Here is a 13,338-nt window from a genome sequence, read left to right on the forward strand (position 1 = left end):
TCGTTGGTGTAGTGGTAGGACATCCCTCTTAAGCCCATGAGATCTTGAGATCCAGTCTCGGTGAAAGCAGTTTATCACCAAGATTTATCTCATGTAATTTAGTCACTAAAATAATGTGGATGTTGTCGGGTTTAGGCTTTTTGTTGTATCAATGTCTTGTAACGACTAACGTAAACCGCAGTATGCTACAACCTTTTGGAGCAAGACTTACAGTTGCTTGACCCCATTCACATCAGCAAATGCTACAACCTTTTGGAGCAAGACTTACAGTTGCTAGACCCCATTCACATCAGCATTATTTGGAGGAAGGCCATTCCCCCTAGGGTAGGCTTCTTTGGATGGGCTTTGATTCTCAACAGAATTTCAAATGTTGATTTTTTGCAAAGAAAAGGCTTCTCTCTTGCTAATAGGTGTGTCATATGCAAAGAACAGGATGAAAGCATAAACCATCTCTTCTTAACATGCCCAGTAGCAAGCTCAGCACCTATGCAATGAACAGGATGTCCTACCATAGGTGTGTTCTTCAAGCTCAGCACGGATTAGACCAGGTTCAAGTGACTCAGACTGCCCCATTCAGTGGGACCGCTAAGAATGAGGGCTGCCCAAGAATAAAAAAGAGTGGCCTCTATATAAACACCCTTACGATAGCACTTGTACAGATGTACTTGATATATACAGCCAATTGGCAATTGTTCCATTTTGCAACTTTGTAGGACTTTCAACAAATAAAAAACTTTGTACGCCATTTTCTCGACTATTTTCACATGTACTGTAAGAGATCTTCCGGGATGTTTTTATATGCATTTTAGGAGTCATAACCCACAAAAAGCACAAGCAGAATTGTCACGAAAGACTGCCAATGAATGGATGAAAGTGCTCATTCATATAGTGCTGAAAGTTTATGTCCCACAAGAACCGTAGCAAAAGCACCCTTTGCTATATGAAACAACTTTAGAAGAATCGACTGTTATAACGAGATCAAATTGTAGCACCTCTGTTTATCTGACTCCACTTTCCCTCTGCAGTTTTAGTAGTAGGGGAACAATCCCAATGTCGCAAAACACTGGTTACAGAATGACAACAGACAAAATATGGAATAATCGCAAACTGTATAGAAGTAAGAGATTAAGAACAAAGATTTAACTTCAGTATTTTCTGTGAGGTAACTATCATAGGCCCATAGTCAATGTTCATACTCTGACGCTACAAACCTCTGCTGCTAAAAGGAGAAAAAAAAAAATCCTTTCCGAATTTACACTGTAAAACCAAGGTCCTGAAACCTTCTTCAATCTGCAAACAACTAAAACACTACCCCGAAGTACCAATGCCACCAAAACCCAAGTACCTGTGAAAATGTGTTCCGTGTCACTCAAATAATCTGAACCGACCTCTATAGGAATTTCTAGCAAGAAAACAAACGATTCAAGGAATAAAACAAAAATTGGAGATGAGATGATTTAGATGAGATGATTAAGACGAATATATTAGATGAAACCTTTTCTTGCGTACTCTTTCACATTGATAGCAAGATGAGGAAACAATAGCTTCAGTCAATCTAAAAGTAAAAGAAGCTGCATGTGAAGATAAAGGACATCATAACTACGACAAGGAAAAACGAGTACGTCGGTATACCGTTTTGGCCTAGTTATACTAACAGCAGTGTCTGATATTATTACCCGTACTTACTGTGAGAATAGTCCCACATGGGAAAAAAAGTGATTTCTTAACCAAGAATATAATCTCTAGGTCCTCTCCACTCATTGCCAATTGGTTTTGAGTTGGATGACCACGAACTTAACACTTACCTTCTCCATGTTACTCATAATACAAGGATGAAGTAGCCTTTAAAGCTTTTAAAGGATACACCTGACAACACTCCACTCGTTTTATTTTGCTGCTTCCCGCGGTTTCCCCCCGCTCAGTAATCAGTTTCTACACCTTTTCCCATTCAACTAAATGAATATTTTCTTTTGTCTTACATAATTTATTATCCATTCTTTATCATCTTGAAATCGTTTTCCGACCACAGCAATAGATTCATTCCATCATAAGACGCTTCTCAAATCATTTAATCATCTTAGGGAGACTAGCTAACCACACGCAAAGCACATATTTTCATTCATAATTTTAAGTTCATAAAAGGTATTTCTTGAGGATTTAAAGAATTTTAAGTTTGGAAGCTGACATTTTTTTCAATTCGACGAACTAAAGTGCCTCACCAATTTACAAAACAGCAATTTCTGCTAACGAACAGGTAAACAGCTACAAGGTCACATGAGTTTCCCGTTTTTGCTTGGTGGTTCTGATTTGCTACCTGCCAACGGAGAAAACCCCTTGATTTGTCAAAAAACGAGGATAGTAAAGTGATGCTTGCAACTGCCAAAATCCATAAAATGCTCCATGCAGAATTGTACATATCGCTAGACCATTAAATTAATAAATGGTTCGCATTTCACACATAATAGTACTTGCCGTTTTGGTTCACACTTTACAGGCACAATGAGACAAACCTGGAGAGGAATTTACAGCAGACAGACCATCCTGAAATCCAGCTATGCAACCATCCTGCAACATGATAAGTACTGGTATTAGTACCAGACAGCCACAAACTGATCTACCACCCTAAAAAAGCAAAACAAATAAACGGAGGCAAGAAGATTGGAAATAAAGCCAAAGGAAAACAAAGCATTAGCACAAGACTCAATTACTTGAAACTAAAGCCTCCCAACTACATATGAAATCTAGACAGTAGGCTTTAGCCCATTTCATGCCTTCGGTCCAATTGTAAAGCCTCCCAATTGTGTGAGTGGTGCTTTCCAAATAACTCACCAGACCATGATATGTGAAAAGATTTGAAGAGGAACCTCAATAGCCATAATAAGAAAAACAAAAACAATGTCACAGAATTAGGAGTTAAGTCAAATTGATTTGAAACATCCTCTTTTTGTCCGTTCATATACCATGGGAAGCAATGCCATCACATTTGACCGTACTATTTAGGATATATCTTGAATGGAAGAGTTAACTTTTGGGTGCTTCGTGTTTCTTCCAAGGAATTACATTTCAAAATATTTCAGTCGAAACAACCGAAATATTTTCATTTCCATGCCTACTGAAATTTAATTAAGTTTCTCTTAGCAATGTCTTGTCAAAGAAATAAATTTCAAAATATTTCAGTCGAAATGATCGAAATATTTTTATTTCCATGCCTACCGAAATTTCCACCAAAACTGACACTTCATTCCTTGGTTTCTTCTATCTTTATATGCTTATTTACATGTTTCTCTAATATGTTCACGTAGATTATCTAGTCAAGGAATGGGGACTTTTGACACATGGCAACAAATTTACTGAAACAGTGGATATTGACTGAAGACTTCAAGTGGTTAAGAAACGATTTCGGAAGAGAATAAAAGATCCTAAGATTCTACACCAAACAGAAAATTCTAAAGAACATATTCCCTAGAATTCATGTGGACACACTAGTTGGTGCATATATGTTACTCTAGGTATAGGTGAACCAACTGTGCAGTGTGCACATAATATAAACATGTCAGAAGAAAATGCTAGCTCATACCACGTCGTATACCACTTTTTGGTTGCGCCAGAAATCCAACGGTGGTACGAGTAGTCTCCCTGCAAAATATCCACACAAAAGTGTTTGCGATATTGAAAAGATTATCAAATTCAGAAATTTAGCCGATGGGAAACAAATGAGAAAAACAGAAGTTATTCTATAATGGAATGATAAAGTTACCAGATCTAGATCTCCCATATCTAACAGATTCTGGAGTAACTAAACAAGGGTCAATCCTCCTACTTTTCCTAATTAGTGAGAGAGGAACCTGAACAATAGAAGAAAGATAATTGTAATACAAAATTCAGAACATAAAAACATAAAAGTATATGCAAATAAAAATGATAATACATAAAAACAACATGAAGTAACCATCCCAAGTTCCCAATCACCTATGGTGATGGTCATGCTACCTGACTACAACTACCACATATAATAGTGCTGTAACATCGTTTTTTATTGCACAGTGATTCATTCTTACAGTTTGGCCGTCGCAAAGATGCCAAGCAGTTTATACTCGCATAACATTGACTTAGTTATTCTGTGCTTTATTTTGTATTTTTTTACATTAGAGGAAACAATATTACATACTAGACACTAACTTAGATAATATTATGCTCCAAGAGGATTATAAGAAAGTGAACATGTAAAGAAAATCTAATAGAGCAAGTTTCCAAATGAAATGTCGAACAAGCATTTACGTGTGGTGTGTGTTTGCATGTTACGTAAGTTTTCAAGTATACCATTCTAGTCAGGTAGTTTAGGTTTTTCAACTGACTAAATTGCCCCCAACACAGAAACTTAAAGCCATGGCATGGTAAAAAAAATGACTTTATTCACCAAAGCAAGCAAAATGCAGCTTAAGTTTGAAACTTACAGATTTCCTCTTTGTTTTCCTTACAGGTGTTCCTACTTTGCTTCCTTCGCTTTCTTCTTGTTCCTTTAACATTTCAGCTTTACCAGGTTGCTCCACATCAGCAAGCCAATTGGAGTTTATGAAGGCTTTACTCCGCTCACTACTCTCAGCACCGACAGCAGCACTTGAACAGTTTGCTTTTTCTACTGCAGCAGTAGTGACAGAAGAAAGCATGCAATTAGTTTGGGATACATCTACAGAATCACCTTCCTTGGTTTTTGGAAGAACAGGCGCCTGAAGTACAACATTGGTCTGATCAGAAGGAAATCTGTCTCCTAGTTCACCGTCAGCGGTATCTGCACCACCCTTTACAGCATCAGATTTCGCAAGAGAAGCGTTGAACTTGTTCCTTTTGCAATCCGGCTTACTATTGGTGGTTTGTTCCTCCTTCCACTTCAAGTTTCTCAGCCTGCTGCTCGATCTTCTGCCTTCGTAAGGACTCACAGTGCTCTTAACTGTGTCAATTTTGGGGCCAGAAGCATTTGACGCCTTGGTTCCAACCAATTTTGTCCTGCCAGGCTTCTCAAAACCCTCTGTTGTTTCTGCCAGATCATTCTTTTTTTTCTCAGAGCAACAATCTACTGATTTATTCTTATTCATTGTGCCTTCAACATTTGCCAACATATCGCTAGATTTTGTTGCAGCATCTTTCTTTGTAGTAACATTTAGGGTGCCAAGAGCTGAGCAATCTACGTTACTCTCCAGTTCCCCCTGTGCAGAGAAATCCTCTGTAGTAGAGCAGTTAACAGCACTTGCTAAAATTTTAGAACTCCCTACACAGGGTGTCATTGACAAAGATTCTTCCAGAATTCCATCAATGCCAACACCCGAACTATGACTTAGTTTCTTCTCAACATGAAGCTCTGGCACACCCTCATAGTCTTGGGGACAAGAAATAGAATGTTCATTTGCTTCTTCCCTCTTGGAGTGATTCGTGTTTCGTTTAGGTCTACCTCTAACTTTAGAGAACTTTGTAATGTCACTAAATGAGATGTCCGCAGGAACAAAACTGCTACCCTCAGATACACCATTTTTGGCATCAGGCTCTCTAGATGCTGAAGCATCCTTAGAGGAGTCATCCTTCCCAGTAGCCGGTCCTTCACTTTTCAAGCTACTCTTAGTCTTATTGCTATTCCCTTTACTTTTTTTTGAACTTCCCATCCTACTAGATGGGCTTTTGAGATCTACAATTACATCCTTGGTCACCTTGGACGGATTAGTATCATTTGCATCAGAAGCTTTTGGTATTGAAAGATTTTTTGAGAGATCATCCTTCAATATTACATCACTGCATATTCTTAACCTACAAGAAAATCCAGAAACACCTTGACCAGTTGATGCAGAAGCATCTATTTCCATGATACCATCAAAACTAGTATCAGGAACACTTGAATTACGTGCAGCACTCACTGTCTCCTCAATCAGAGACACCTTGTCATCCTCACACTCTTGGGGTAACTTTGTGCGTTTACTTTTTGGGCGGCCAACTACTCTCGCCTTACCATGCCTTGTCTTGCCTGATTTCTCAGAACCTTTTGATATACTTTCATCTCCTGCAGGGATAACCTCACCAATTATGTTAGGAAAAACTTTCGCACCCATACCAGTTGGATCAGAACACTTACCAGAGATAGAATCACAGTTCCTCAGTTTTTTTAACGAATTTCTGGTTATTCTTTCTGAAGTATCTAAAAGAACTGTAGTTTCACCATCTTCTTTGTCACTCAAGGCTTTCTTCCTTAATTTAGACTCGACATCAGACAACCCGATAACTTCTGCATTAACATGCGAGGCACAAATTTTGTCACTAATAGTTTCTAGTCCATCTCCGGAAAAGTTCTCTTCTAAAACTTCGATCTGAGGCTCATTAGAACCATCACAATTGGTAGTAAATTGTTTATTTGATGTCAGATTGCCTTCGGTCTTCAAGGTTCCCCCATCTATCCCACCATCTTGTGTGACAACTGGAGTTTCAATAGTTGGAAGGAGCTCAACATCAGATGTCTTGCTAACTTCTTCGTTTACTTGCAGTACTGGGATATTTTTGGTTAAATCTATTTTCTTATTGAAAGGTAGCTCTTTTGAACTTCTTTCACGCTCCTTACAACTATCCCAGTTGAGGTTATCATGGTTATTTAACACTAATTTATCCTCATTTTCCATAGTTGCCCCAGCTGTAGCATGTGAATGATCCTCATTCTCTTCACAATTCCTGTCACTGTTGGACTTCACTTGGATAACAGTATCAGTGGTTGAATTTTCCATACTCTCTTGAAAACAGCTCTCTTTAGGAACTTCGCTTTCATACTCATGACAAACTTCACCACGCAAATTATCTTTCTCATTCAGTATAATTTTGTCTTCACCTTCTGCAGCTTCCTCATCTGCAGCATGTAAAAGACCTTCCTGGTCCAGATTATTATTGCATGTCTGCTGGTTTCTGGGAGTTCCTTCCTGCAAGGAAACCTGCATTACAAGAGGACTAGAAGTATCGGAAGAAATCATCACACGGGGATTTTCCGAAGCGGAAGAAACTAAATGATCCCGTTCTCTTGTAGCTGTTGAATCATCTAAGACTTGTACAGATGGAGGGATGGTCAACTGATTCAAGTCAGAAACACTTGATGGAACATCGTAGCCCACAAAGTTTTTCTCAAAAAGTTTACCAGCATATTCTTCCCAGTAATAAGGAAATCCAAGCATGAAATCATTGCATACCTGCTCAGAGATAAAATATAATTATTAAACACTGGAGTAATTCAGTAAATGGATAAAACGAAAGGTATTAGCTTAAGTAATGAGACATACACTAAAGAGGCTGTAGTGTTTTTATTATTGAACGATAGCAATGTTTCACTTGGAATTTGTTGCGTAAATAACAATTCATGAATACAACAAAAACTACTGTCCTACTAGTAAAAGTATTCTAACCATTCAAGAGAGTCAGGACAGGTTACATTGTTTTGAATGTACAAGCTAATACATTGTCATTACCCTAACGGAAATGCTTGGTATTGTGACAATTCACCGTTACTGGAAATCGATCAGTTCTAAACCTTGTGTTCCATCATTCACTAATTGCAATCAACAGTAAAATGGACGAATCACTGTTAACTTCCGTTCACCAGATGCTGGAAAACAAGTTTTAGAGTGGGCTACTTTTCGTTAATGATGATCTATGATCTATATCGCACCTTGTCACCAAAAATCACCTCGTGGTGCATATCTATATGAGTCACATGAGTCAGTGTATCAAAGTGTTAACTTAAGACTAGTGTATGAGGATCACGACTCTTTCAAAAATTAAGATTTCATTTTTTCATTCCATATTCATAGGCATAGAATGGAGCTACAGAAAGTTCTGTTTTAATCAAATATGAATTCACTAATTGGATGTTGTTATAAGCCATGACAAGCTTCAAATGGATGTGTGTGTGTGTGTGTGTGTGTGTGTGCATTACTTCGTGTACAATTATTTGAAATAACACGCCATGAAACATACAAAGCTGGCATGCTTCTATCAGATAATTTACATGATATTACATCAACAAAATAATTCAAAATAGGGTGTGAGATATTAAAGTCAAAAAATCAATAAACAAGATCTACAAACCTGCAAGGAAAACCCATTTTCTATAGTACGAAACTTGTTCATGGAGCCCTTAATCAAAATAGTGATTCCATCAGCTGACTTAAGAGTGAACATGTCATATCTCTTGATAATTGGAGCAGAGGAAAACATTCTAACTGCACGATGCCTATGGTTCATCATCAAGAAACAAACTTTCTGGTCAAAATAGTTGTTGTAATGATCTGTTTATTTACTTCTCTAAATTTTCAGGAACGGAAGTGGAGAAAACTACAAGGAACTGAAATTGGAAGTGGCCCATAAGTGAGCTAAATAGCAGTGTTTAAACCATAGTGTAGACACAAGTTGACAAACTAGAGAGAACGGTTCATTCTTCCCACCTCATCGATATCAACACTGTTAAGTCTGTGGTCATCCAACTCAAAATCAATTAGCAATTAGTGGAAATACCTACATATTATATTCTTGGTTACTAGAGCACACTTTTCTAATGTGAGACTATTCTCACACGCCCCCTCACATGTGGCGTTCTTTGAGTCTAACACTTGTCTTTTTCTGGGTAACATGGAGCCGATGCGGCCCTTGGGTTGGTCCTATCACGTGGGGGCCATAACAAACTCAACTGAAAAAATGACAAAATTCATCCTAGAACAGTTCTCAACATTTTTTTACCCTAACTCCCTAAATTGACTTGATTTGCCGCAATATAGAGACATTCAACTTTCTCAGACTTAGGGTGTGTTTTTACTGAGCTACTCACTAGTAAGATAAAGGGTTATTACTATTTTCTATCAAGTTAAAGCAAAAGAAGCAAATAGAGAAACCCTAAGCAAAAGTAAAGGAAACCCTAGTTTTAAGTAAATAAGCTTACTCTCTCAACGTTAATCCTTCAATTGCTAATATCTTTCCATCGATTTGCTTTTCTGCTTTGATCAACCACCAATCTTGCAAACAAACCTTAAAACAACACCAATAAAAACAAGATTAAGAAAACAAGTGACAAAGAACGGATAAAATGAAGTGTTAGATAGAGAGAGAGAGAGAGAGGAAACTTACAACGTTGTGATAGGTTGATGAAATGTTAGGAGAATTTTGGTTGGAGTTCATCTTCGTTAATACCTAAACACGAGATCGTTTTTTCTTGAGAGATTTCTGTTCAAAAATGAAAATCAGAAGGGGAACTTGAAGTGGTGAATTTTTAGGCGGGAAGTGATTCGCTCGTCAATTCCTCGCCTTCTGACCTTCCTGACGTCCTAGTACAAAATGGCGCCTCTTTTATTGTTATAAGCGCCCCTTCACTTTACGCTCTTTCCAAAATTTGCTATACGGGGCGCCATCATCATTTCAAGGGGCGCCATTACAACACCTCAATAATAAATCGGTTATTTCCCTAATGGCCCCCAACTTTGTGACCAGCTTCCCGCATGGCCCCCTACTTTACGAGAAATACCCATATGGCCCCCTTCCGTTATAACACCGTCACTCTCTCTCCTCCATCATGTTTTCTCTCTCTGCCAACTCACGCCACATCATCGGTTACGCCACCTCATCACCATCTCTGGTAGAGGTCGCCGGCCGGCGACCTTCAAACTAAAAAAAATAAAATAAATTTTTTTTTTCTCTCTTCCTCTCTCTCTAAAATTACTCCGGCGAAGGTCAGAAGAGAGAAAAAAAAAAAGAAATTTTTTTTTTTTAGTTTGAAGGTCGCCGACCAGAAATTTGGCCGGCCGGTGACCTCTACCGAAGATGGTGATGAGGTGGCGTAACAGATGATGTGGCGTGAGTTGGCAGAGAGAGAAAACATGATGGAGGAGAGAGAGTGACGGTGTTATAACGGAAGGGGCCATATGGGTATTTCTCGTAAAGTAGGGGGCCAGGCGGGAAGCTAGTCACAAAGTTGGGGGCCATTAGGGAAATAACCCATAATAAATTCGTTTCATGTTACAAAGTTTTAGAGGCGCCTATATCGACAGTCTTGAGCCGAAGTTTGTAATTAAATCGGCTCGAGTCCACCGATTTTAAGTGGTGGCAATGTCTATTTTGCCAGGAGGCGCTTTAAACATTTTATGGAATATGGGGGCACTAGTAACCAGCAGACACTATAAGATGGCGCCTTTACACCTCCCAAAATCTTGACTGCCTATCCTGTTTGCTAGTTACTATGAATAAGAAAACACCGAAGGTATCAGAAATTATAAGAACCATGGCTGATTTTCTCTATAGGCACTCACACTTGTTGTTTTTGCTTTATGCACAACCAAAAAGTTGGGGTATTTAGCGATAACCCCTCATCCTTAATGTCCAATTAGGGATACCTCTTTTTTAATTGGATATTAGGGATACCCCTTTTTTGGACTTAAAAGTACACAAATACCCTTATTCTTAGTGTTTCTTTTTTTTTCTATAATTTCTTATACCTCTGTGATGTTATGCTTATCAACTTATTTTCGTTTCTTATATTTTTTTTTTTCTTAACCATTTTTTTTATTTACCAACAACATTTATCGAAAATTTAAAATTGATAAATCACAACAATTCGAAATAAAAATCGTATATTTTTTTTTTTAAATTAACTTTCTATTTGTTTTTCATTTTACGTTAAAATTGGTGTATGTGACTGATTTGAAGAAAACCTCTTGATATCTATAGTTCTTTTTATTAATTATAACTCATATACATTTAAAAAATACCAATGGAAATTGAGATTATGAATCGAACAAAAAGTAAAAAAGTTCAAATGAAATTACTCAATGAACTTGCAAATGAGATTGCAAAATTCTTGAAACGAACGAAAATTAGAGTGTTATGTTAGTCGTGAATTTACAAACTAGATAGAAAAATTCACGAGAAGACCAAAGTTAGAGTGTTATGTCGGTCATAGTGATATGAAAGGGAAGACAAGAAAATACAATATGTCGGTCGTGGTGATTTATCGATTTTAAATTTTCGATAAATGTAGTTGGTAAATTAAAAAAAGATAGATGAGAGGAAAAAAAATTATGAGAAACGAAAATAAGTTGATACGCATAACATCGAAGAGGTATAAGATATCGAAGAAAAAAAAGAAACAATAAAAATAAGGGTAGTTTTGTACTTTTAAGTACAAAAAAGGGGGTATCCCTAATATCCAATTAAAAAAGGGGGTATCGCTAAATACCCCTAAAAAGTTTCACCGACAAATTGAAGAACACAAATGGAGGATAATTATAAAACCTAAAATTTGGGGGATTCTCGCGTCCATGGTCTCGGTCCTAGACCAAGACCAACTAGGAATACCCAGACGCGTCTGGGATGTCCGAGATTCTAAAATCTCGGACTCCCAGTCCGTTTTGGACTAGAAATCCCGTTCCTGCTTGGACCGGGACTTTCTAGTCGCGTCTATCCCGGGTCTCGGGATACTGCCCCGAGACCTGCTGGACCGGTACGGACGCGTCCTAGCCGGTCTGGCCAGTGGGTTTCTAAAAAATTTAGAAACCCTAACCGACCTAGACCTTCTTCCTTCTCTTTCCCACTGTTCCAGCTGCTGTTTTGATGATATTCATCATAAAAAATCTCGTATTTTGATGATTTTCATCAAAATCTATTGAACGCCAAACTAGTTTTCTAAAACCCTTTTCAACAAACCAAGATTTTAATGTTTTGGGTCTTTTAATCCCATTCAAAACCCTAATTGATTACATCTAAATCATATTTAAACTAATAAAAAACATGTTCGAATCCCTATTCAAACAAATCTATCTATCAATTTCAAGTTTAAATATAGTTCGTTCTAACCAAAGATAATTTCATGCAAACGGCTCGTGATGCCACTGTTGGGAATTACATGTCTCTAAGACTACCCTAATCATCTAACTAGTTTTGGTAGCGGAATCTCAAACACCTAATGTTTAACACTAAGTTATCCAGGATCATATACATAAACTAACAATGAACTAGAAGGGAAGAAGAATACCTTTATTCACTTTCCCACGAACTAAATTCTGACCAGTATTCAAAATATAGAGAGCTTCAAGTGTAGCTCTTCTACTTGAGACACCGAATAAATAACTTAAATTCCCTCTTTTCAGTCAGCTAGGACCTTCTTGAAGGGTGAGATGAAGAATACCTTCTTGTAGACTTGATGGATAGAATGAGACTTTTCTCTAAAATCTTCTTCTCTCTGAGATGTATGAGAGATATGATTTTCTTCTGAGAAAATTCCACACCTTTTCTGAACTTTAAGTTGGTCCTTGTATAGGCAATACCTTAGTAGAGTTCTACTCAAATAAGGAATCCTAAAAGTCCATTCAGAAAAGATAAGCATTAGTTAGAGGTTTATCTAACTGGAATTCCCTATTAGGATCAAATCCCAATTAGAGTTTCCCCTTGATGTGGCCGGCCACACCAGCCCTTTATGGGCTTGGTTTTGGCCGGCCCACTTCACTCTTTTGGCCGGCCAGGGATCTCCCTTTGAGGGATTTCCCTAATTGGCCCAAAAGTGGGTTTTGCTCCTTTTCGGACATCCCTTTCGAGTCCGATTCTTTTCTATCTTTTAAGCATTATCAGACTGGATCATATCCATCTATATGCTAGTTTCCATCAGACTATTCTCGTTGTTCAAGTTGCCATTCTCGGTGTCCATCAGTCGTAAGCGGCTTCTAGCTAAACATTACGACTCCTAATTGAACCAGGTTGATTGATCTTCCAAATAAAGTCATCATTATCCTATGAGCCAAATCGTACGCATTGTCATCTTGGTCGAAAGATATACCTTCTCTAGATACTTGTGCCAGATATACATGGAGTTTTTTTCTCATTCAAAAGTCTGATGTTTTCTCTACATTTTTTTTTTCAAATCTCATGTTGAAAACATATTATCACTCAAAATTAAGTGTATTCAAGCTGACTGGGGAGGTGAATTTCGAGATGTTTCCAAATTTCTTGAGGCAAATGGTATTGGCCATAGAATTTCCTGCCCTCATGATCATGCTCAAAATGGAATGCTAGAAAGAAAACATAGACATATAGTGGAAACAGGTCTAGCTTTGTTAGCTCATGCTAATTTACCTTTAATATTTTGGGTTTTTACTTTTGAAACTGCTGTATATCTCATAAATCGACTTTCAATTCCAGTTCCTCATAATATCTCTCCTCTTGAAGCAATATTTCATACTAAACCTGACTATGACTATCTAAAAATCTTTTGATGTGGATGTTATCCATGTCTTAGACCTTATAACAAGCACAAAATTGATTTCAGAACCTCTTGTCATATTT

The 13,338-nt window shown here is 37.7% G+C and overlaps 1 protein-coding gene across 5 annotated transcripts; it reads right to left on the reverse strand.

Moving 5' to 3' along the window:
• Positions 1 to 1,092: 1,092 nt before the first annotated feature.
• LOC147558436 (uncharacterized) lies at positions 1,093 to 9,353 on the reverse strand. 5 transcript variants are annotated; one of them, XR_015234377.1, is made up of 10 exons: positions 9,139 to 9,340; positions 8,954 to 9,039; positions 8,107 to 8,251; positions 6,119 to 7,211; positions 4,455 to 6,046; positions 3,758 to 3,845; positions 3,578 to 3,636; positions 2,511 to 2,565; positions 2,220 to 2,314; positions 1,093 to 1,345 (listed from the first exon to the last, which is right to left on the reverse strand). XR_015234377.1 is itself a non-coding variant. In XM_086660099.1 (9 exons), the coding sequence occupies exons 1-9, from the start codon at positions 9,187 to 9,189 to the stop codon at positions 2,271 to 2,273; spliced, it is 3,213 nt and encodes a 1,070-aa protein (XP_086516225.1). In that variant the 5' UTR covers positions 9,190 to 9,340; the 3' UTR covers positions 2,101 to 2,270. The 5 variants fall into 5 exon arrangements, 2 of the variants coding, with proteins under 2 accessions (XP_086516225.1, XP_086516224.1); XR_015234376.1 differs by having other exon boundaries at positions 4,455 to 7,211; positions 9,139 to 9,353; XM_086660099.1 differs by lacking the exon at positions 1,093 to 1,345 and having other exon boundaries at positions 2,101 to 2,314.
• Between the last annotated feature and the right edge of the window lie 3,985 nt (positions 9,354 to 13,338).

This window comes from Eschscholzia californica, unplaced genomic scaffold (genome assembly GCF_041429995.1).
Source record: "Eschscholzia californica isolate CP2 unplaced genomic scaffold, dmEscCali1.0.p SCAF_2, whole genome shotgun sequence".
Classification (NCBI taxonomy): domain Eukaryota; kingdom Viridiplantae; phylum Streptophyta; class Magnoliopsida; order Ranunculales; family Papaveraceae; genus Eschscholzia; species Eschscholzia californica.

What these genes read in the sequence shown, in the direction of transcription:
- LOC147558436 (XM_086660098.1), bottom strand. Translation starts at nt 9,189, where the DNA reads ATGAACTCCAACCAAAATTCTCCTAACATTTCATCAACCTATCACAAC. An exon ending in GAAGGATTAACGTTGAGAGA is followed by an intron (nt 8,252 to 8,953) that starts GTAAGCTTATTT and finishes GATGAACCATAG; the next exon opens with GCATCGTGCAGTTAGAATGT. An exon ending in GGAAAACAAAGAGGAAATCT is followed by an intron (nt 3,846 to 4,454) that starts GTAAGTTTCAAA and finishes TCTATTGTTCAG; the next exon opens with GTTCCTCTCTCACTAATTAG.